Raw genomic sequence first — 22,928 nt, 5'->3', positions numbered from 1 at the left:
GAAGCCACAGTATTCATATGGCTAGTCCAGTTCAGTTTCTGGTCAATAGTAATCCCCACGATGTTGATAGTGGGGGATTCAGCGATGGTAATGCTATTGAACATCAAGGAGTGATGGTTGGATTCTCTTTGTTGGAGATGGTCATTGCCTGACACTTGTGTGGTGCGAATGTTGCTTGCCACTTGTCAGCCCAAGTCTTGCTGCATTTGGACATGGGCTGCTTCTGTATCTGAGGAGTCGCGAATGGTGCTGAACATTGTGCAATCATCAGCAAACATCCCCACTTCTGATCTTATGATGGCAGGAAGATCATTGAAGCAGCTGAAGATGGTTGGGCTGAGGACACTACCCTGAGGAACTCCAGCAGTGATGTCCTGGAGCTGAGATGACTGGCCTCCAACAACCGCAGCCATCTTCCTTTGTGCTAGGTTTCACTCCAACCAGTGGAGAGTTTTCCCCCTGATTCCCATTGACTTCAGTTTTGCCAGGGCTCCTTGATGCCACACTCGGTCAAATGCGGCCTTGATGTCAAGGGCAGTTATTCTCACCCCTCACCTTGGGAGTTCAGGTCTTTTGTCCATGTTTGAACCAAGGTCAGGAGCCGAGTGGCCCCGGTGGAACCCAAACTGGGCATTAGTGAGTAAGTTATTGCTAAGCAAGTGCCGCTTGATAGCATTATTGATGACCCCTTCCATTACTTTGCTGATGACTGAGAGTGGACTGATGGTGCGGTAATTGGCTGGGTTGGATTTGTCCTGCTTTTTGTGTACAGGACATACCTGGGCAATTTTCCACATAGCCGGGTAGGTGCCAGTGTTGTAGCTGTACTGGAACAGCTTGGCTAGGGGTACGGCAAGTTCTGGAGCACAAATCTTCAGTACTACTGCTGGAATATTGTCAGGGCCCATAGCCTTTGCGCTATCAGTGCCTTAAGCTTTCTTGCTTTACCTTGAGCCGGCATAGGTGTGATGGGTAGAATGGCCACCTCCTGCGTTATGATTCAATGACTTTTCGCCAAACTTTTAGTCACCCCTTATAATAACTGGCTCGGTGTCAATTTTTGACTAGTTAAGTCTCTATAACATGCTTTAGGAATATTTTTTACATTAAATGCATGTTGTTGGTTTCCATTTCTCTTTGAGTAAGTATTTCATCTCTCCCTGGCACTTCCCACTGAGTTTAGAGTTTGAATACAGATTAGTTGCGATGTTAATGCTACGAGACTTTCAGTTTGGACAAACTGTGTTCTATTTGTTTTCCTGATAACGATCGCTGGTGCTATAACAGTATTGCTAGGTGATTCTGTTTGGAAGAAATGTCAGTCGTTAGGGTGGCAGCTGTTCATGTGCCACTGAATTATTATTTCTATCCAGCGATCTTGTTCTGACCTATAAATAAAAATCAATGGGTTAGAGGCATGTAATGCTGTGCCTACTTTAGAAATAGTAGCTATTGAGTTGTAAACACAACTGCGCAATCCAAAGACGCTTGTTCCATCTTTGTTCACTACATTTCCCAACATCTTCTGAAGCATCCTATAAAACTCTCGAGGTGGAATAATTTAATTTTTGAAAATATTTGAACTTTGAGCTCTTTTCTTACTCCCATGTAAATATTTTTACATATGATGTGCTTCAAATAAGTGTCCCTATTATTTGTTTGAATTGGCTTAGTTAAGGGGGAAAGAAATAATGTTTCTTTCTGTTTCTTTTAAATTTAACTTTTCAAAAATGAACCTGCTGATGACACCAATTGGATGAATGATGATGTTGCTGCTGTGGTGATATTGAGTGGGTGGAGTTACTGAAGCCAACCCTGATTTAAGTAAATTAATGAACACTGTTGAAATCACAATGCCAGAAAATTCTGGGATCTACCTGCTCATGTTCAGCTCGCTTGCCATTGCAGAACTCTGTAGGGTCGATTGTAGCACTCCTATTGAAGGTGTGAAAATAAGCTGATCAAGGGTATAGTAGGAAAATGTAGGCATGTTCCCCACGATTTATATACCAATTAATTTTAACTGATTTAAAGTAAGTGGGCTGACACCCCAGTTAATAAACAGAGAAAGCAATTTGATACAAACATATTAAATGATAATGTCACAAAGTAATCCTATCCTAGTAATTCCAATCGTTCTGTGCCTGCTTTTCTTAGCTCATGTTAAAACAGAAATAAATATTAAGATGAAGTGATGTCACAGAACGGAAAGATTCATCTTTGGCTGCCAAACTGATTGACGGGCTTTTTTTAAACTGAGGGGAGAAGAGAAAATCTCCTTGCAAATTGTCAGCAAAGCTCTTAGCCACTTATCAATTATTAGCATTGCAGTGCCAAAAACCGAGTAGCTGTGACCTGAAAATCAAAATAAGGGAAGGGTAAAAATTATTGGAAATAATTTCAAATACGCAGCCATTTTCCAGGCAGAGAAAAAAAATCCTGTAATTGTTGGTGTGGAATAGCTAAAGTTAGGTTTCTATGATCAATAATTTATCAAAGATTAATTTTTGGACCAAAAAAATTAAATTTGGACCAGTTGGTTTTTGTGATCTCCTCTTCAGAATCACTAGATGGCTCATGCAAACTTGCTTGCCCCACTGAATTCTGAATCTCAGCTATACTGTTGCAGTGAGGTAAGCCAAGTAACTTCTTCATGGAGAGGAAAGAAAGAGAATCTAGACAGTGGATCCTTAGCATCCCCTGAAACCAGTCACGTACAAACATTTGGAATTAAGAATTGGGGGAAAGGAAGAAGCCAGGAAGTACCCCCCATGCACACATACATACAAAATTGGGGCATGTGAAAAAAAGTACTTAATCATCACATGGCACACAAAATGAACAGATGTTGATTTGCTGGAATTTATTATTAAAGAAGTCTTGATGCCTTTAGAAAATCATAGTATGAATAAACAAAGTCAACATTGTTTTACAAAAGAGCCACATTTGACAAATTTTGTGGATATTACTTGGATAAATAAAGGAGAATCAGTAATGTATACTTGGATTTCCAAAAGGCATTCAAGGTGGTGTCATACAAAAGGCTAATATTCAAGATGAGGGTGCATGGAGTTGGAGCTAATAAACCAGCATGGATAGAAGTTTGGTTAATGGACAGGAAGCAGAGTAGGGACAAACGAGACATTTTAAAGTTGGGAGGCTGTAACTAGTGGTGGAGCATTGCAAGAATCAGTGCTGGAGCTTCAGCTAGTTACAATCCATATTCATGACATGATGTAGCATAATCTATCTAAGCTTGATACAAAGCTGGGTGGGAATGTAAACTGAGGAGAACAAAAAGGCGCTACAAAGAGATAGATTAAGTGAAGGGGCAACAAGGTGGCAGTTGGAATATGATGTGGGGGAAGGGTGAGGTTATTCACTTTGGTAGTAAGAGTAGAAAAGCAGAATATTTTTTAATGAAACTTGTAAATGTTGATATTCATAGAGATTTGGTTGTACTCTTACATGCTAACTGTGTTCCTTGTAGATACAGCAAGCAATTAGGTAGGAAAATGGCATGTTGGCTTTTATTGCAAGGGAATTGGAGTACAAGAATAAGGAAGTTTTGCTACAATTGTGCAGGGCTTTGGAGAGACCACACCTGGAGTATTCTTGTTGTTGTGGTCTCCATATTTAAGGAAGGATATACTTGCATTAGAGGTGGTTCAGCAAAGGTTCATTAGGCTGGTTCCTGGGATGAGACAGTTGTCCTATGATGAGAGGCTGAGTAAATTGTGTCTATACTATCTGGAGCTTAGAAGAATAAGTGGTGATCTCATTGAAACATAGAGATGCTGAAGGAGCTTGACAGGGTAGACACTGAGAGATTGTTTCCCTTGGCTGGGGTATCTAAAACACAGGGTCACAGTCTCAGGATAAGAAGTCAATCATTTAGGACTGAGATGAGGATAAATTTCTTCACTGAAGGGGTTGTGAACCTTTTGAATTCTCTACCCAGGAGAGTTGTGGATGCTCCATTGTTAAGAATTTTGGTGTCACAGAGAATCAAGGGGTATGGGCAGCAGGTAGGAAAGTGGAGTAGAGGCAGAAGATCAGGGGTTGTTCGGCCTACTGCTTCTATTTCTTATGTTCTTATACCAAATGACAGTTTCATATTTCCATCCATGCACACGCTGCTCTCATTTCCCAATGAACACTTAATATAACGGACTCAACAGGATCTGTGCCTCACTTCACTTGACCCAGAGATTGGTGAGAAAATTTAGGGGTTATTAGAGAAGCAGGAATGGGGTAAAAAAAAATTCAATAAATTTAATGAAGTTGCTCCATGGCATATCCTCAAAAGAATGTTTCTGAACTTCAATGTGTTAGATCTTTCAGTTCTTGGAATGTGATATGACCTTTTCAGTATTTTTAGAAGCAACCAACATAAGATAACCAGGATTGACTCACTCATATCCATATCACGTTCACTAGAGTCAGAGAAACTACAGACTGTCATTTTTCTATGAAGACCTTAGCAGACAGCCTCTTGAATAATAACTGTTTTAGAAGAAACTACTAGAGTATACTTAATAATACACCAGCACTCTTTGCAGTAGCTGTGATAGAAGATTCAAAGAACTTAAAATAAATGCCTGAGATGGCTGAAAGGAATATTTTTGGATCAGCAATAAGGTATTTAAAGTCCTTTTGATATTGGTGTAATGTTTTACTGAAGTGACTGCATTGATGGAATCTAATTCTTCACTGAATTTGTATACATAGAGGTGATTTTTGCTAGAGCCATGTATAGAAGTTGAATTAACAAAATTCTCAATCTGCAAATTTGTTTAAAAGTAAAATAGCTGGGATTGCATAGCAAATAGATCAGCACTGGAAAGCGAAAGTTAACACTTAAAAGTAAAACCTTGATCAGAATTCTATAATTTTTTCAAGTGGACCTGTACATTTTTCATTGCTGTTTGTTAAAGTATTGATGTAAATGAAGTTTAAATTGCATGTATACTGCATCTTTTCTTTTTGATTCTATTTCCGGATAACATTGCCTTAATTTTTGTACCATGTAAAGGGACGTTTTTGTAGACTAAGCTTTAGAATAGAGATTCTTCAATTGCAATGAAGTAAGACATTTTTCAACATCAAAACCTCTTGAAGCACATCTTTTACTCCTAAAGAATTTTGTAAATTCGGATGCTGGCATAGAGTTTTGCCCACTTAAGAAATGCATATTGAAAACTTAAGGTCATTGGTGAGCAGTACCTAGTTTTTGGGTATTAACATGAATAGCTAAAAAAAATTTTGCTGGTACACTGACTTCCAAGCCTGAATTTCCAATGTGCATTCGTGGTGGATGATTGTAGACAGATCTTTGTGAACAGTCTCTGAATGTTAATTTTCAAAATAATTATATTTTACTTGAAGTGTATTAATAGCCTGTCATTTACAGATTTTTGAAAAAGAGAATGTCTCCTTTTAACTCAAATAGATATTTTGCACTGGGATCTTTTTATTGCTGTTTCAGAAAACTACATGTAGAGTATGTCAGGCAAATTTGTTTGTAAAAGGGTACAGGGTAGGCTTGGAAAGGAATTCCCTGCTGTAATCGCAACATTTTATGTCATTAGTTGCTCACTGAAGAGCCTCTGAAGAGTATCTAGTCAGTCGGCTAAAAGATAGCTGATGTATGAGCTGGGTACTAACTTTTTAAAATCAAGTTGCTATATTGGAACTGTGAGATTGCTCTGCTGGACGTGGGAGTGCACATGGTCTAGGAATGGGTGTCACTCTGACTCCCATGATGAGAGCATTGACCAGCAATTCTGTTGTGTACATTAGTGGAGCACTACTAGGAACAATAACATATTTTTAAAATCTGTAGATGGAGGAAGAGTCTTTATATTGAAGATATTACACTTCCCTTTGCCCCTGCTTCCACAAACCCTTTTCCATCATTCCTTAAGTTGGGTCAAATTCAGTCAGTAGTGAAAATACTATAATGAATATTGAATTATCAATGTTTTTTTACCACCAAAATAGATTTCACAGGCATTTAATTGTTAAATTTTCTTCCAAACATATAACGTGTTAGTTAACTGTTGAGGCTATAACATATCAGTTAACTGATTGCTGTATTAACTATTAATATCAATTAACTCTTCATATTTTTAAATTAGTATAAACTGGGAGCTGAATTGTTAAGTGTCAAATCAATGGGGGAAAAGAGATCTATTGTAACTCATTTTAAAAGTATTATTGGTGTCCATTTGAAACACACTTAGAATTGTGCACAAACTGCAATTCCATTTATATGCCTGGATAGTGGTTGCAAACTTCAGTCCAAACTGGTATAGAAAGGAAGAACGAAAATACACATAAAGGTTCGCTGGAATGAAAATCATCCTTTGTTCAACGGCTGATCAATGAATCCTTGACATCTATTGGCCTATTTTGTTTTCCATTGCTTCAGACATCAGCCGTTAATGTCACATGTATGAGAGGAGGTTGGAATTTTCCATTTGCTTCAGATGCTAATTGTACGCATAAAGATAGCTCACTAATGACTGTAGTTCCTCAGAGGTATGGGATCTTTGCCACAAGTTAAACAAATACCACAATGTCATTAATATTAGTGAGATATTTTGTTTATCTATATGAATGTGGCTCCTGCTATGGCATCAGTACTACTTTAATCAATGTCAGTGGGCAGCATTTCAGAGTTAATCAGTCTTTAGTGCTGCTTCAAACACCTTTTTTCTTTTTGTCACCTATGAAAAGCCTACAACAATCCCATGGACGTGAAATTCAATGCAATTCCTTGTTTTGTATTAATACACCAGTGGCAGTTATACTCTTTTCGGGCTGGACTTTTAAATACCTCTGGGGGCAGGAACAAAGATGAGCAGATGACAAAAATAGTGGCACTTTCTGGCAAGCTGGTTTCCTGCTGCTGATGAGTTTCATCAGGGGCGGGGGTGTGGGCACGGGAACCCACCGATCAGCAAATTAGCTCAATTTAAGGTTGTTAAAGTGCTGGAGAAGGACATGTTGAGATTTTGGTGGGGACACATTAGTCAAAGGCAGACCAGGTGCATAGAGATGCAACACAACAGAGAGCCAGTCATGGTCACCCCAAGAACCTAGGTTGGGCTCCATGAAAGAGGTAATGGCTCATTACACACAGGCACCATTTGGTCTGCAAGAGTTGCAGGGAGAGAGTCTGTATGCACTCTGCTAGTTCAGGGGGTTGTCATCCTGCTGGCATTGTGGGGCATAAGGGCAGGGGGCCAAGCTTCTAGACACAATTGGGGGGCCATTTGAGCGCAAGGAAGGCAGCAGTAGGCAATGAGAGCATGACTCTCATTTTAGGTCAGCTGGCAATGAACATCTACGGCAGAAAAGACACGAGGGCACGAGGAGAGGGATGAGGGGAAGGAAGGAAATAGAACATCAGCATCCTGGAAATATTGGAGAACCAATGCTGCAAGAGACTGTGTCTATCCATACAGATGGTCACAGAGGCCGGAATTTTGTCAGCACAGCAGTGGCCCCAATGATGGGCCCAAAAGCCAGCAGTAACACCGCCTCAGATGTTAGTGGGATTTTGGCTGCAATTTCAGCTGTCCAGAAACTAATTAATTGCCGTTGTGACTCCCTTCCCTTTGTAGGATGGGTGCCAGCTCCCAAGATTTGCCAACCAATCAGAGGGCCAGCAATCTCAGCAACGCCACAGGGAGCGGGTACCCTCATCTTCTTTGTTGATTGCCCCAGCCCGTGGCTGTCAATCCAGATGGAGGGCAGCACCAGTTGGGGTGCAACTGGCATCCCCTCCAGTCATACCTGCACCATCAGTGACTGGACAAGGCTACATAGAGAGGCATGCATCCTGTGTACAGCAGCACACAGTTCTGCTGCATATGGCTTATCATGTGGTTGGCCACTCTCTCAATGGAGGAGCTCATGTACTCAAAGTTCTGAGCAATGATGGCTGACAGGAGCTGAATAGACTCCTCTATTTGCAGCCCATGACCATGCACTGACTCAGGGAACTCTGACACATGGTAACACATCTTGTGATTCCTATGACTTTGTATCTGTGCTCAGCTGAATAGGGCTCTGACTGCCCTCCATCCTTCGTCCTCCAAGCAGGACTTCCCACAACTGCTCCACTTCTCTCACCGCCTCCTGTGCACTTATTACTATTGGCTATCCCTTGCTAGCGAAGACGATTGTCTTCCATGAGTCCAAAGATGGCTGATGAAGCCAATTCAGGATTTGCAGACTTAATGGCACGTAGGACATTTGTTGTCATGGGGGATGTCTGGTTGTGTATTATCAGTTTAGCTCATGGTGTGTTCCTTTCACCGTTCTCGATTTTCTTCTTCATTTTTTGTCATTGGGTCTCACAATGCTGGGATCCTTCCCACAGACTCTGCCACAATCTGGTTCAACCCAAGGGAACGGTCTCTCGGGAGTTAATGTCAGGATTGCATTTCTTCTTGTTGGTTTTCAGCAAATCCTTGAAGTGCTGCTTCTGTCCTCTGGTGCATCTGCCCTGACCGAGCTGAGGCGTCAAGGGGTATGAGGAGAGAGAGGAGTATCAGCCATGATCATACTGAATGGCAGAGCAGGCTTGAAGGGCCAAATGACGACCTCCCTCCTCCTATTTTCTATGTTTCAGTTAATAGCTAATAAGGATGACACAATAATATTTCACGTTTTAAGATTTTCACTCATAAATTACTAAAAAGACTATTAACGAAACGTTAATTTTGTAGGCAACTCATATTCTAAACGATGCAACGGAACATTTCTCTTTTATACTGATCACACAACACACTCTCCATAGAATGTCCTTACAGCAAACAGTACACAGTCACTTCCAGTGGGTTCACGCTTTCCTATTTTGCCAAGTAGTAATTTAGGGGGACCATCTCCAGGCACTTCTCTGTTTTTGGAGAGTTTTCCAGATCCACTACTGGCAGTAAAGTCCACTCCCATGATTCTTCTCCCTCAACCCTCTGGCCATGCAGGACAAATCTCCCAGATTCCTTAGATGGCAATGGAATGCACCTATTCAACTAGAGACCATCTCCCTCCTGCATCCAGCTTTGTTAGCTCACAAGAAACTTGAAGCCTCTTCTCTGCCGACCACGGCAACTGGTCTTTTCCCCCTCTTATCTTTCTGCCCCAAAAGCTTGGAGCCAGCAAGTCTATTTACTGTTAGCACAGCTGCCCTTGCCTTTTGTTCCCAGGTGTGAGAATTTTACACCTTGCTCAGGCAATCCCATAACTAATCAGCCATCTTGTCAGGCTGAATTTAGAATTGTCACATGACCCCCTTTTTGCCCTAAGTCTAAAGACATGGTCCAAAACATAGTCTTATAAACCTCATAATTGTAACAGCTAGGTCTTTGGCATGCTGTCCGAGAGGATGAAGTGCACTGCACCTCCCTTAATCTGCACTTTCCAGATTCTATTCACTCCACCAGAGATTCCCCCTTCCCTGACGTGTGTGGTGAGCCACCCTGGCGATTTCCATTTCTATTGTAGTGATAATGTGAAGGATGGGGCCCCCTCCTTCAGTCTGCATTCTTTCATGGCCATTGTGATCCCATTCCTTGTGTAAAGACAAAAGAGTGAAATAAGGTACTGCCAGCCTCTGTAGCCAATGTCAAAGGCCCACTGCACCCAGGTCCATCTGCTAACTTCCTCATTTACCTCTAGCCAGCCAGGATTGCTTGGATTGGGAGCATGGCCTTCTTCCACCCATCTCTCCCTCACTCTTGAGGAGGAATTCCAGATCAGCACCAACAAGGGAGGGGGCATCCTTGCCCTAGATTCCAGCCTTTGCTTTTCCTGCTCCATGACTGATACTGAAATTGAATCAGTGAATGACAGCCACAGTAATGGCAGCTATGTTCTGTTTAACTTGGGCTCTGCACTCTTTCAGTCCCACCTCCATTCCCACATCCACAGTTTTTGATTGGTTGCTGAACCCACCCCAAACTAATTAACAATTCATTCCTGTGAAAATCGGGGCCGATGGAAATCAGTTAGCAGAGTTTGACCCAAAGGACCTAGTCCAAAGGACCTGGCAGTGAAGTGTGATGACCTCATGTGCATGGCCAAGGCTGGTGAACACATCTTCACATGACATTTCATACAGCTTCACATGGTGCTTAGTGCATAACTTACCCATTAGCAGTCCCTGTCTTACCATCCAGATACTCCACTTCACCCTAATACACATTCCAATAATGCCATCCTCACATAGAGCTTGCTAAATATTTCCAGCTATTCAGCTGTGGCAGGCAATCACCCAAACCCAATCCAACATTGACCATCTTCCCTCTCTTGTAGGACAGTGTGGCCCACAATAGAAAGGAACAGAGCAGAACTGGTGGTGAAGAGGATACCTGCACATCCTGAGCCCTATGGAGAAGATGGTTCTCCACCTTATGGGACCAGTGTGGCAGAGACCATTGGTATCTGATGTCACTTGGAATATTGAGCATGATGGCATGTTTGTGCCTTATGCCCCTTCTCAAATCCCAGTTCACCTTCATCCTGGAACCTGGGCATGAGCAAATGCAGGTGATATGACTGTGAATCTCTTGCTTTCAAACCCAACTTCCTTCCCTCATCCCAACCTTCCCCTTTCTTCCTGCTTTCAGCCACTCAAGAGCTGCCACCTGCCCAACCACAGCACACCCAGAAGAGAAAGCAACAGCACAGCGCAGCACTGATGAAAAAACCTGTCACTTGACCTGACACTCGAGCCACAAGCTCAGATACTGGCACTGTTTGTACCTTAAAAGGCTGGGAAAGAGCTGAGATCTATGTGGTGAGTCACCGGGAAGGCTGCAGCCAGGACAAGAAAGAATAGTTTGTGTGTCAGTTCACTGGAGGATGAAATCGCAGACTGCCTCCTGTCGCTGTCAAGGAGCATGGAGTTCAGCTCCAGTTTGGCAGATGGCTTCGCAGAGCTGCCCTCTCTGCAGCCTCTGCTCCAACTCCTTGTCATGTTACAGACCCAGAGGCACTGCTGCTGGAGCCCTCAGACCTGGGGAGACTAAACACAGACTGGGTGACCTCTTTGCGGAACACTTTTGCTCAGGGCGCAAGAATGACCCAGACCTCCCTGTTGCTTGCCATTTCAACACTCCACCCTGCTATGATTCCCACATGTCTGTCCTTGGCCTGCTGCATTGTTCCAGTGAAGCTCAACGCAAACTGGAGGAACAGCACCTCATCTTCCGACTAGGCACTTAACAGACTTCCCAGACTTAAGAGTTCCACTTCAGACCATGAACTCTCTCCTCCATCTCTACTCCTTTTTTTAATCCAATTTTTAAAAATAATTTATTTCAATTTTAATTTTCTTCATTTTAATTTTCATTTTTTATTTTTATTCATTCATATGTTATTCGCCTCCCCCCCCTCCCCCCCCACCCCCAACCCCACTAACCTCCACAGGGCCACCTGTCACTTGTTTCTATGTTGCACTTTCACCCTTGTTCTGCTTTTAACACATTCTGCCACTATCAGCACCTTCTCTAGTCCTTGTCACTACCATTAACACTCTCTTTGTTCTTGTGTCCATGACACCTTTGTCAATCTCTCCTTAGCTCCCACCTATCCCTGACCTATCTTGCTTCACCTGCTCCACCTCCTTTTAAAACAGTATAAAGTCCATCACATTTCTATTTTTCTTTATTCCTGAAGAAGAGTCATACAGACTCGAAACATTAACACTGTTCCTCTCTCCACAGCTGCTGCCAGACCTGAGTTTTTCCAGCATTTTTGTGTTTTTGTTTCAGATTTCCAGCATCCGCAGTATTTTGCTTTCTTCTTCCAGACCTGTTGCAGTCTTTAAATGAGCAGGTCACCAGATCCTGTGCCTTCCCTGTGAGGGTGCAGAAACACTTCTCACCAAATCCAGTGACTCACCACGACACGTCTAAAAACACTCCACTGGACTTCCAGAGACTTTGCAATAGCAGAAGTTATTCCAAATTATTTTGCGTGCAAGTTAGGTGCCTGGTCCTTAAATAATGCTTATGCCGGCCTCTTGCAGCTCAGTGTATGTTGAATGGGCCTTCATGATTCAAGTTTGTAAATGGAGAGTATCCAATCTGCTGGTATGGGTGCTTGATGCACTGACATCAGTTGGGAGGCATCAATGCACACGGGACACACGGAAGCTCCCTCCCTAGCATGGGGCATTGGACAGGCTGTGATAGAGGTGCTGCATGTCACTCTGAGAGCCTCTGGCTTCTGTAGCACCACCTCTGGCAGCCTCTATTTACAGATCTGAATTTATTGCCTATCGTCAATTTTTTTTAAAAATCGAAGTTTGGTGTCATCTTATTAGACCTCGACTTAGCTCTTCCTCTATCCTGTTTTCAGTCTTACAGGTGTACTACATTATTGCTGTTATCCTTTCACCAGCGATCCTCAATTTTTAAAAAATCACCTTTAGTTCAACTGTAACACAAAGATCACCTAAAGAACAGGAAACAGATTAGCAATGAGCAACTGTTTCTCAGAGTGAGGAGGATAGTGATTAGATTTCAAGAGAACATAGGCTGATGGAATAGATGGACTAATGGCAGGACAAATTTAATGCAGAGAAGTGCAAAATGATATATTTTGGTAGGAAGAAAGAGGAGAGCCAATATAAGCTAAAGGGCACAATTTTAAATGGGGTGCAGGAACAGAGACCTGGGAGAAAATGTGTACAAATCACTGAAGTCAGGTTGCAAAATCAGTTTAAAAAGCATATAGGATCTTGGGTTTTATAAATAGAGACACTGAGAGCGAAAGCAAGGAAGTTATGATGAACCGTTAAAAACACTGGCTCGACCTTAACAGGAGTATTGAGTCAGGTTCCGGATACCACTCTTCAGGCATGGTGTGAAGGCACTAGATAGGGTGCAGAAAAGATACTGGAGATTTGTTTTGAGGAATGAGGGGCTTCAGTTACATGGATAGATTGGGGAAGCTGGGGCTGTTCTTCTTAGAAGAAAGGTTGGGAAGAGATTTGATAGAGGTGCCCAAAATCATGAGGAATCTAGAAAAAGTAGATAGAAACTGCTTTCATTAGTGGAAAGGTCTAGAATCAAAGGGCACATTTAAAGTGATTGACAAAAAGAACCAAAGGTGACATGAGCAAAAACTTTATAATTCAACGAGTGGCTATGATTTTAAGGGTGGTTGAGACAGGTTCAGTTGTTCCTTTCAAAAGGGAATTAAATAAGCGCTCGAAGGGGAAAAAAGGATGAGAAATGGCTCTCTGAAAGAGCCATCCAGTTACCACCACCTGCACTGGAACCTTTCTCTGATTCTAATGTATGATTCTACAAACAGGAACCAGAGCTAAACAAATACACCCTGCAATAAAATGTAAGCATAGAAAGGTTTTGTCATATGTTGCCTTCAACTTTGGTTTACTCACGTAGTTTTACATTCCTAAGCTCCCTGTGTAGCCTGTTTTGGTGCCTGTAATGGGGAATGGAATGGTATTTCTAAAAAAAAATGCAAGTAGGCTGGCCACTTGGCGAGGCTGGGTTTATCTCGTTGTGGGTTTACTAATTACGTACAGAGCACGAGGTATTTAGTCATGTCTAACTGAAAATAGATCTGTCACTGAGCTTGTACACAGACATATTTGTGCCTATAATGTGATGACCACCTGTTGCTAGCAACTGTTGTGTAGATGATTTGTTGACTCTTGTGTCCAAAACTGCCTATTAATTTGGAGATTGTGGAAAAGGCTGGGTGAATCACATGTCTTCACACAAGCCTTCACATGTGCTTTCACGTGACCATCATTCATAACAAGAAACAGGATAGAGCTATTTATATTGCATGGCCTTTTGAAAAATGTCAAGCAATTTTCCAATTTTTCTTCACAGAAGTAGCCTTGCTGCTGACTAGACTTTCAGGTCATGTCTAAACATTATCTGGATGAGCTGATGTGTGTGTGGGTTTGTGTTTTAGTTTTAGGAAATGGAAAAATGTGATGTGTGAAACTACTAGGGGGTCCATTTTGGTCAGCACCCATTTTCAGACCCAGACTGGGTGCTGAGAAACCAGCATGTTCCTGCAGCAAGAGGCTGAGGATTGATGCAAATTGGTCCTTGGGCCTCATCAGCATAGACAGGCAGCTTGCATGAGGTTTCAATGTTGGGTCACCTGCCTTGTAGCACTGGCCTTCAGTTAAGCTCTGGATAGGGGTGATCCTGACTCCTCTCAAGTCAGAGAAGCACTCTGTTCACATTGGCCCAACAGTATTGCTTTTTATAACTTAGTGGGAGCTCACAGCCAATGGAGCTGCTGAAAAATCCTGAATCTCATTGCTGATGAATTTCTCAAAGATTATATTTTATAGGATATATGGAACAGAAACGGGCCATCTGGTCCAACTAGTCCATGCCGGTTCTTATGCTCCACTTGCTGCCTCCCATCTTTCCTCACCTCAATCTATCATTGTAACTCTCTATCTCTCTCATCTGTTTGTTTAGCCTCTCCTCAAATGCATCTATATTGTTTGCTTCAGTCACTTCCTGTGGTAGCAAATTCCACATTCTCACCACTATTTGGGTAAAGACGTTTCTTCTAAATCCCCTATTAGATTTCTTGGTGGCTATCTTATATTGATGGTCTCTAGCTATGCTCTTCCCCACAAAAGGACACATTCCTTCTTTCTCCATTCTATCAAAACCTTTCCTATTTGTGAAGACCTCTATTAGGTCACCCCCTCAGCCTTTATTCTTCAAAAGAAGAGTCACAATCCTCTCCCGATAAATATACCCACGCATTTCTGGTGTCATCCTTCTAAATCTTTTCGGCACCCTCTTTAGTGCCTCTATATCCCTTTTATGATATGGCAGCAAGAACTGCATGTAGTACTGGAAGTGTGGCTTAATCAAGGTTCGATACAGGTTTAGCATAACTTCCCTACTTTTCACTTTGATCCCTCTGGAAATAAAGCCTAGTGCTTTGTTTTTTCTTTTTTGTAATGTCTACTCGATCAATTTCTTTCATTATAAAAGCTGATGAAATGTTAGACACTTTAATTATCTTTTGCATGTGTCTACAGTATTTTAATGATCTGTATACATGGGCCCTGAAATTTCTTTGGACTTCCACTGTTCCTTTCACCATTTGGATCAATAATTTTTAATATACTTAACCTGCCTTAAGGTTTATCTAAAACAGTTTTGCCCACTTAATCTATCATTGACTTTAGTAATTTTATGCTCCAGTCTATATATCTTAATATGCCATCAATTTTTTGTCATTGACAAACATGGATATATTGCGTTATCCACGTCATTAAAAATGTAGTGAATAGTTGAGACTTCAACACAGATCCCTGTCAGATAACAATTGTCACTTCTTCCAATTTGAGTACATACCCATTATCCCTACTCTGTTTTCTACTGCCTCTGCAATCTTCTAAATCAGTTCAAGAATTTGCTTTCAAGCCTGCGAGCTTCAATTTAAGCTAACATTCTCCTATTGTGGAATGTCTCCAGCAAGTGTGTATAAAATACGTCCATAGATATTCTGCTGGAATATAGTTTTAGACAATCCTCAAAAAGTGTAATTGGGTTAATTAAATATGACCTACCCATTACAAATTCATGCTGACTCTCTAATCAGCTCTAACTTCTCTAAATACTCAGTCACTCTATCCTTAATGAAGGATTCCAATTATGTCTCCAGGACCGATGTTGGACTAACACTTGTAACACCATTCTTTATGAAAGATACATTTGCAACTTCTGAACCGAGAGGACTTTGGAAAGTAATGGCTAACGCATCTGCAATTTCCTCACCGCCTTTAAAAACCTTGGGATGGAAGCTCATTAGGTCATCGACATTAAGACGGGCAGATTCCCATGGCCCAAACCTTCCAGTCAGTGGGGGGGCAGGTGCACCTGCCACTGACTGCAATTTAAAATGCCCTTTTACCATTTTACACTGGAACCTTTGCACCTTCCGGTCTTCTCTCCAGTAGAGAGCTTTACACCTGTTAAGAAAAGCTGCAAGTAAATCTGTGTAAAACCAAGATAATTATGGGGCAAACAGCCCAAGTCTCTGCTGTTCTGGCCATATGATCCCACTATCGTAGGGAATTGTGCAGCAATCCGGGCAGGGTAAAAAGAGCAATTGCAAGTTTCAACTTCCCAGGTAAGTGCTGCACATCTACGCCCATTAGGACTTCCTCGGGGTCCGAAGGTGCAATAGTGAGTTGAGTCATTCGCCGCTCCCCATATTGGAAGCTTCAGGTAATTTTTTTCTCATACTGTTTTCTTCTGTGAATTTCAGTGAGTTCCTGTTCTCAATTCATTATTAGGTTAAGTCAGGGGGCAAAAATTTGGCAGATAGAGTATAATGTGGGAAAATGTGAGCATGTCCGCTTTGACAGGAAGCATAGAAAAGCAGTATTTTATTTAAATGGCGAGAGACTGCAGAACTCTGGTACAGAGGGATCTATGTGTCCTGGTACATGAATCACAAGAGATTAATAGGCAGGTACAGCAAGTGATTAGGAGAACAAATGGTGTTTATTGCAAGGGGAGTCAAATATATAAGTAGGGGAGTGTTGCTACAGCTGTACAGGGCCTTAGTGAGACCACATCTGGAGCATTGTATACAGTCTTGGTCTTCTTACTTGGGATATAATTGCATTAGAAGCTGTTCAGAGAAGGTTCACTGGACTCATTCCTGGGAAGAAGGGGTTGCTTTATGAAGAAAGGTTGAACAGGCTGGGCCTACATACAAGATCCTGAAGGGACTTGACAGGATGGATGTTGAGAGGATGTTACCTCTTGTGGGGGAGCCTAGAACCAGAGGACACAGCTTAAAAATAAGGGCTCTGCCATTTAAGATGGAGATGAGGATGTTTTTTGGGAGTCAATAGTCTGATATTCTCTTCCCCAGAGAGCAATGGAGCCTGTCATTGTATATATTCAAGGCTGAGTTACACTTTTGATCATCAGGGGAATCGAGGGTTATGGGGGGTAGGCAGGAAAGTGGAGTTGGGGCCACAATCCTATCAGTTAAGATCTCATTGAATGACAAAGCAGGCTCAAAGGCCTAATGGCCTACTCTTGCTCCTAATCCTTGTGTTCTTGTGTTGTGTTCCCCTGGAATACCAGGTATATCAGCCTGTTCCTATACTGTTGGAGATTGACACAATTATTCAACAAATCTGTCATTTCCTTATTTTCATTTGCAATGTTACCTCTGTTTTTGAAGGGCTCACAATACCCTTTGCTAACATAATTGTAAAGATCTATTTATGCTAATCTTGATAGCTTTGCAAGTTTTGTTTCATATTTCCTTTTTGCAGGCCTATATTTTGTCTTTCTTTGCTATTTTTCATATCAGTCCCAGTCCACTGTAATTACAATTTTTTTGCGCATTGATTTGCTCTTCCCTTTAGCGTTAAGTATCTTTCAATTCATTTAGTTATGGAATAGACCAAGATAGACCAGGAGTAAAAGTTCTCAATTGGTGAAAAGTTAATTTTACTGAGTTGAGATGTAATTTAGCAGAAGTGGGCTGGAAACAGCTACTTAAAGGTAAATCAGAATCGGGGCAATGGGAGACATTCAAAGAATAGATAGTGAGGGTTCTAAACAAATATGTTTCCATAAAGAAAGAGGTTAAGACTCATGAATGGAGACCCCTTGGATATCAAGAAGCATACAGGGTAGAATGAAGCAAAAGAGGGAAACTTCAGTCAGATACTGAGAGTTCAATACTGCAAAGGCCTAGAGGTGTATAGAACATGCAGGGGCAAAATAAAAAAAGGAAATTAGGAAAGCAAAAAGATGCACATCAAGGAAAACCCAAAGGGTGTTTTATGAATAAATAAAGAACAAGAGAATAACCAAGGTAAGAGAGCCACTTAGAGACCAAATGATAACCTGTGTGTGAAGGCAGTAGATGTGGGCATGATTCTTAATGCATTTTATCTGTCTTCACAAAAGAGGACAATGTAGATACTTAATTGAGGAAGAAAAGTGTGATATATATGATGGTACAAATGTAGTGAGAGAGAACCATTATTAAGGGGTTTAGCATCTTTGAAGGTAGATTAATCGATGATAGGCCGGATGAAACGTATTCAAGGCTGTTGTGAGAAGCAAGGGGGGAAAGAGCAGAGGCTTTGACCATCATTTTTCAATTCTTTCTGACTGTACGTGTGGTGCCAGAGGACTGCAGGGCTTCTAACATTGTACCGTTGTTTATAAACTTTGGGCAAATTATTGGAAACATTATGAAAGAAAATGTTATTTAGAAAGGCATGGATTAATTAAGGAGTCAGCTTGGATTTGTTCTTTAAGGAGGTAACCAGGAAGGTCAATGAGGGTAGTACATTTGATGTATTCTGTGGATTTTAGCAAGCTTTCTGACAAGATCCCACATGGCAGACTGGCCAGAAAAGTAAAGGCCCATGGGATACAAGGGAATGTGGCAATTTTGGATCCAAAATTAACTGTGACATGAACTAAAGGTAATGGTCAACAGGTGTTTTTGTAACTGTTTCGTTTTCCTATGGGGTCTCTGTACTCTGTAGTATTTTTGTAGTATATATAAATGATGTAGACTTAAATGGAGGGGCATGATTAAGAAGCCTGCAGATGATACCAGATTGACCATGGGGTTGATGGTGAAAAAGAAAGTTGTAGATTGCAGTAAAATGCCAATAGACAAGTCAGGTGGGCAGAAAAGTGGCAAATCAAATTCAATCCTTAGAATTGTGAGGTAGTGTAGTTGGGAGGGCAAACAAGCCAAGTGAATACACAATAAATGGTAGGAAACTGAAAATTATAGAGGGAAAAGAGCCATCTTGGAATGTATGTCCATAGATCCTTAAGGGCTACAGGACAGGTAGATGCGGTTGAAGAAGCATGTGGGATACTTTCTTCAATAAACTGAGGTATAGAATATAGCAGCATGTCCTCCTTCTTCCTTAACCGAGGTTTTCCATCCACGGTCGTTGACAGGGCTCTCAACCGTGTCCGGCCCATATCCCGCGCATCCTCCCTCACGCCTTCTCCTCCTTCCCAGAAACATGATAGGGTCCCCCTTGTCCTCACTTATCACCCCACCAGCCTCCGCATTCAAAGGATCATCCTCCGCCATTTCCGCCAACTCCAGCATCATGCCACCACCAAACACATCTTCCCTTCACCCCCCCTGACGGCATTCCGTAGGGATCGTTCCCTCCGGGACACCCTGGTCCACTCCTCCATCACCCCCTACTCCTCAACCCCCACTTATGGCACCTCCCCATGCCCACGCAGAAGATGCAACACCTGCCCCTTCACTTCCTCTCTCCTCACCGTCCAAGGGCCCAAACACTCCTTTCAAGTGAAGCAGCATTTCACTTGCATTTCCCCTAACTTAGTCTACTGCATTCGTTGCTCCCAATGCGGTCTCCTCTACATTGGAGAGACCAAACGCAAACTGGGCGACCGTTTTGCGGAACACCTGCGGTTTGTCCGCAAGAAAGACCCAAACCTCCCTGTCGCTTGCCATTTTAACACTCCACCCTGTTCTCTTGCCCACATGTCTGTCCTTGGCTTGCTGCATTGTTCCAGTGAAGCCCAACGCAAACTGGAGGAACAGCACCTCATCTTCCGACTAGGCACTTTACAGCCTTCCGGGCTGAATATTGAATTCAACAACTTTAGATCTTAAACTCCCCCTCCCCCCATCCCCACCCCGTTTCTCACCCCCCCCCCCTTTTTTTTTCAATAATTTATATAGATTCTTCTTTCCCCATCTATTTCCATTATTTTTAAATCTAAAACTAAAACCTTGTTAGCCTGTCCACCCCACCCCCACTAGAGCTGTACTTTGAGTATCCTGTCTTCCATTCTTAATTAGCACTTTTCTTAGACAAATATCACCACCTTCAACACCTCTTTGACCCTTTTGTCTGTGACATCTTTTGATTATCTGCTCCTATCACTGCTTATCTCCACAATCACCACACCCTCAACGTCTCTCTTCCCCACCCCCCCCTACCCGCCCCACCCCACCTTAAACCAGTTTATATTTCTCCCTTCTCCTAACTATGCTTCAGTTCTGCCGAAGGGCCATGAAGGCTCGAAACGTTAACTGATTTCTTCTCCGCCGATGCTGCCAGACCTGCTGAGTTTTTCCAGGTAATTCTGTTTTTGTTCGGGATTTCCAGCATCCGCAGTAGCTTTTAGCTTTTTGTTTTTATAGCAGCAGGGAAGTTGTGCCAGAAGTGTTTAAAACACAAGTTGGGCCACAGTTGAAGTACTGCGTGTAGGTCTGGTCACTGCTTTACAGGAGCTATGATCATATTACAGGGAGTACAGAGCAGATGTAAATGGTGATAGAGCCAGGAATGAGGCTTTTTAGCAATGAGGAAAGGTTGGATGGACTGAGTTTGTTTTCTTTGGAACAGAGGAGGCTGAGGGGCGATTTGAGGTGTATAAAATTGAGGGATCTGGATAGAGTGATAGAACACAGGCACAGGTTTAAAGTCAGCGACAGAGGGATTAGAGGAGAATTTGTGCACCAACCAGAACATGATGGGGATCTTGAACTCACTGCCAGAAAGGGTGGTAGAGGCAGAATCCCTTATAAAGTACTTGGATATCCATTTGACATGCTGCAGCCTGCAAACTATGGATCAAAATCTGGAAAGTCTGGATAGCTCTTTGGCAGGCACTGACCTGATAGGACAAACAACCTTGGTCATCAGATGCTGCATTGTGGTAGGGTCCACAAGTGTGTGAATTTAAATGAAACCAAAGACTGTTGGAAATACCGGCCAGGCAGCATCTGTGGATCGAGAAACAGTGTGAATGTTTCAGATCAAAAGCCTTTCATCAGAGAAAACGTTGATGCTTCCTGTCTTGCAGAATATTCCCAGTATTTCCTGTTCTTATTTCAGAGTCCCAGCATCCACAGTATCATGCTCAGTTGGCCATCACTTCCATGCTGGAAAGAATGGACTCCAAGCTCTGTGCAAAGCCTTGTTCCAAGTTGGTGGTGGACTCCTCCATTTCCCATGACATTGATCAATGACAGGCTGCCCAATGCACTGTGCATGCTCATCAGCCACCTTTTGTGCACCCACTGGCGAGCTGACAGTTGCATTATCTTTCCCTTTTGCCCTGGCTGCAGTCCACTCCTACCGAATGTGTCACTACATTAGGATTCAGCCTTAGTATGTGTAATTTAGAAGACAACACAGTCACTGTTTGAGCTGGTGGCTGCAAGTGTGAAGTAGAGCAATGATGTTTCTTAATTATCACCATGTTCTTGCTGATCTTCCACTGCCTAGCCAGGTTGAATTTCAAGGGTAAGGTTGTGGTGTGAGAAGGAGTAAAAAGTAAAAGGTGCTTTCTTACACCATCTGTCTTCTAAATCTGAAATGTGTGGGATGTGGTAAACTTTGATGTTTTCAGCTCCAGCACTGGCTGTCCCAGTAATGGCCAGCATTGTCTCACCTAGTGGAGGTTAGAACATTGTAGGTGTGCCTGTCCCCTTCTGGTTAGCTCCTGCTGCCTTTGGTTGTGTGTCACTTTGTCCTGCACAGGAGAGAATTGTGACCGTGAGTGTCGTGCAGGCTGTTTGGCTCATGTGGCTATTGTGGTTGAATAGCTGGCAGTGTGCGCAACTTGTGAAGCTGGCAGCAATGCTAAGTGTGTGAGGGTAAACTGAAGCATATTAATGTCAATTATGAGTCATGGTTGAGAGAGATTGTTGGTAGATGAGTGGTGAGGGCGGTGAATTGAGTAGTTTGAGGGTAGTGTTGCTGTTGGTAAGGACATCTTTCCTTTCTACCTCCTCCATCAAGGCCTCCAGTGCACCATCTAAAACTTTGGAGCCTGCTGTCTCCCATGTTGTGCCATTCTTCATTATTTCCTAGGCCAGAGCCCTTTCCTGTACAACCTGCCAATAGCTGCTCCAGCCAGAATACAGCTCCCCTTTGCTAGGTTAGCTTTGAGTGATGCTAGCTGCTAACAATATTGTCCCCTGCAAATGCATCCAGCCAGTCAACAACATAGTTAATGCAAGCTAGATGCTGAAATAATTTAAATCAGCAGGCCTCATCAAATTGGCCTGCTGCCTTCAACGCAGACGAGGGTTCATCATGCATTGAAATCCATGTGCCTATTTTTGGAGGTTATTGAATTTGGCACCCAGTCCCCTCCCTGAAATCTCAGTAGTGGCTAAAATTTTCTCTTTCAGACACAAAATTGAATTTGATCATATTATGATAATTGTTAAATAAATGTTTCATTACTATTGGATTATGAGCTAAGTCTGGCTCATTACTATTGCTCATCAAGTGTGGCTTGCCTTCTTGTTGGTTCTAGAGAACCAATTGGATAAATTGAATTTGGAGGTGACAAAGGCATGAATGAGTGTTTCAATGCCAGATGGGCTGAGGTGGGAAATGTTAGGGCTAGAAAGGCATCCTCTTTATGATGAGGAGGATATATGGTCTATAACTGAGCCTGGATCAGTAGGACGCTGAGGTTTCAGTCTGGTTCAGACTTAAGGTGGTTCGGGAGAATGGAGCCTGTGGTGTAGATATGGAATTTGTGGTGGGAGTCAATGGTGATGGCTTCAGTCTTTCCAGTATTTAACTGGGAAAAATGTGCCTCATTCAGCACTCTACTGGACAAGTAATCTGACATAGGCTGTGGTGAGGTAGAACTGGGTGTCGTTGTGTACACATAGAGGCTAACTCCATTTATATGGCAAAAATTGTCAAGGTCAGCATGTAAATGAAGAGTGAACCGAGGATAGATTCATAGGGAAGTGATTCGTGTGCAGATAAGAGAAGTTATTGCTGAAGATACTTAGCTGCCGCGACTAGATTGCTATGAGCAGGAACCAAACTGGATGGCACAAGGCAAGTTTTGGAAAGGGATAGTATGGTCAAC

General features: G+C 42.4%; 1 protein-coding gene across 2 annotated transcripts in view; it reads left to right on the top strand.

The window, feature by feature from the left end:
- Positions 1-22,928, top strand: part of retreg1 (reticulophagy regulator 1) — a 150,738-nt gene that overhangs the window by 69,987 nt on the left and 57,823 nt on the right. Inside the window, exon 2 of one of the 2 annotated variants that reach the window (XM_078539142.1) lies at positions 4,563-4,641. The exons of the other annotated variant lie outside the window; for it this stretch is intronic. Coding sequence (XP_078395268.1) covers positions 4,598-4,641 — 44 coding nt within the window. The 5' untranslated portion in view covers positions 4,563-4,597. The remainder of the gene's footprint in view (positions 1-4,562; positions 4,642-22,928) is intronic. 2 annotated transcript variants of the gene reach the window in all.

The sequence above is a fragment of the Cetorhinus maximus genome, chromosome 3, assembly GCF_964194155.1.
Source record: "Cetorhinus maximus chromosome 3, sCetMax3.hap1.1, whole genome shotgun sequence".
Classification (NCBI taxonomy): Eukaryota; Metazoa; Chordata; class Chondrichthyes; order Lamniformes; family Cetorhinidae; genus Cetorhinus; species Cetorhinus maximus.
The sequence above is the reverse complement of the archived record's forward strand: the minus strand, read 5'-3'. Positions and strand labels throughout refer to the sequence as shown.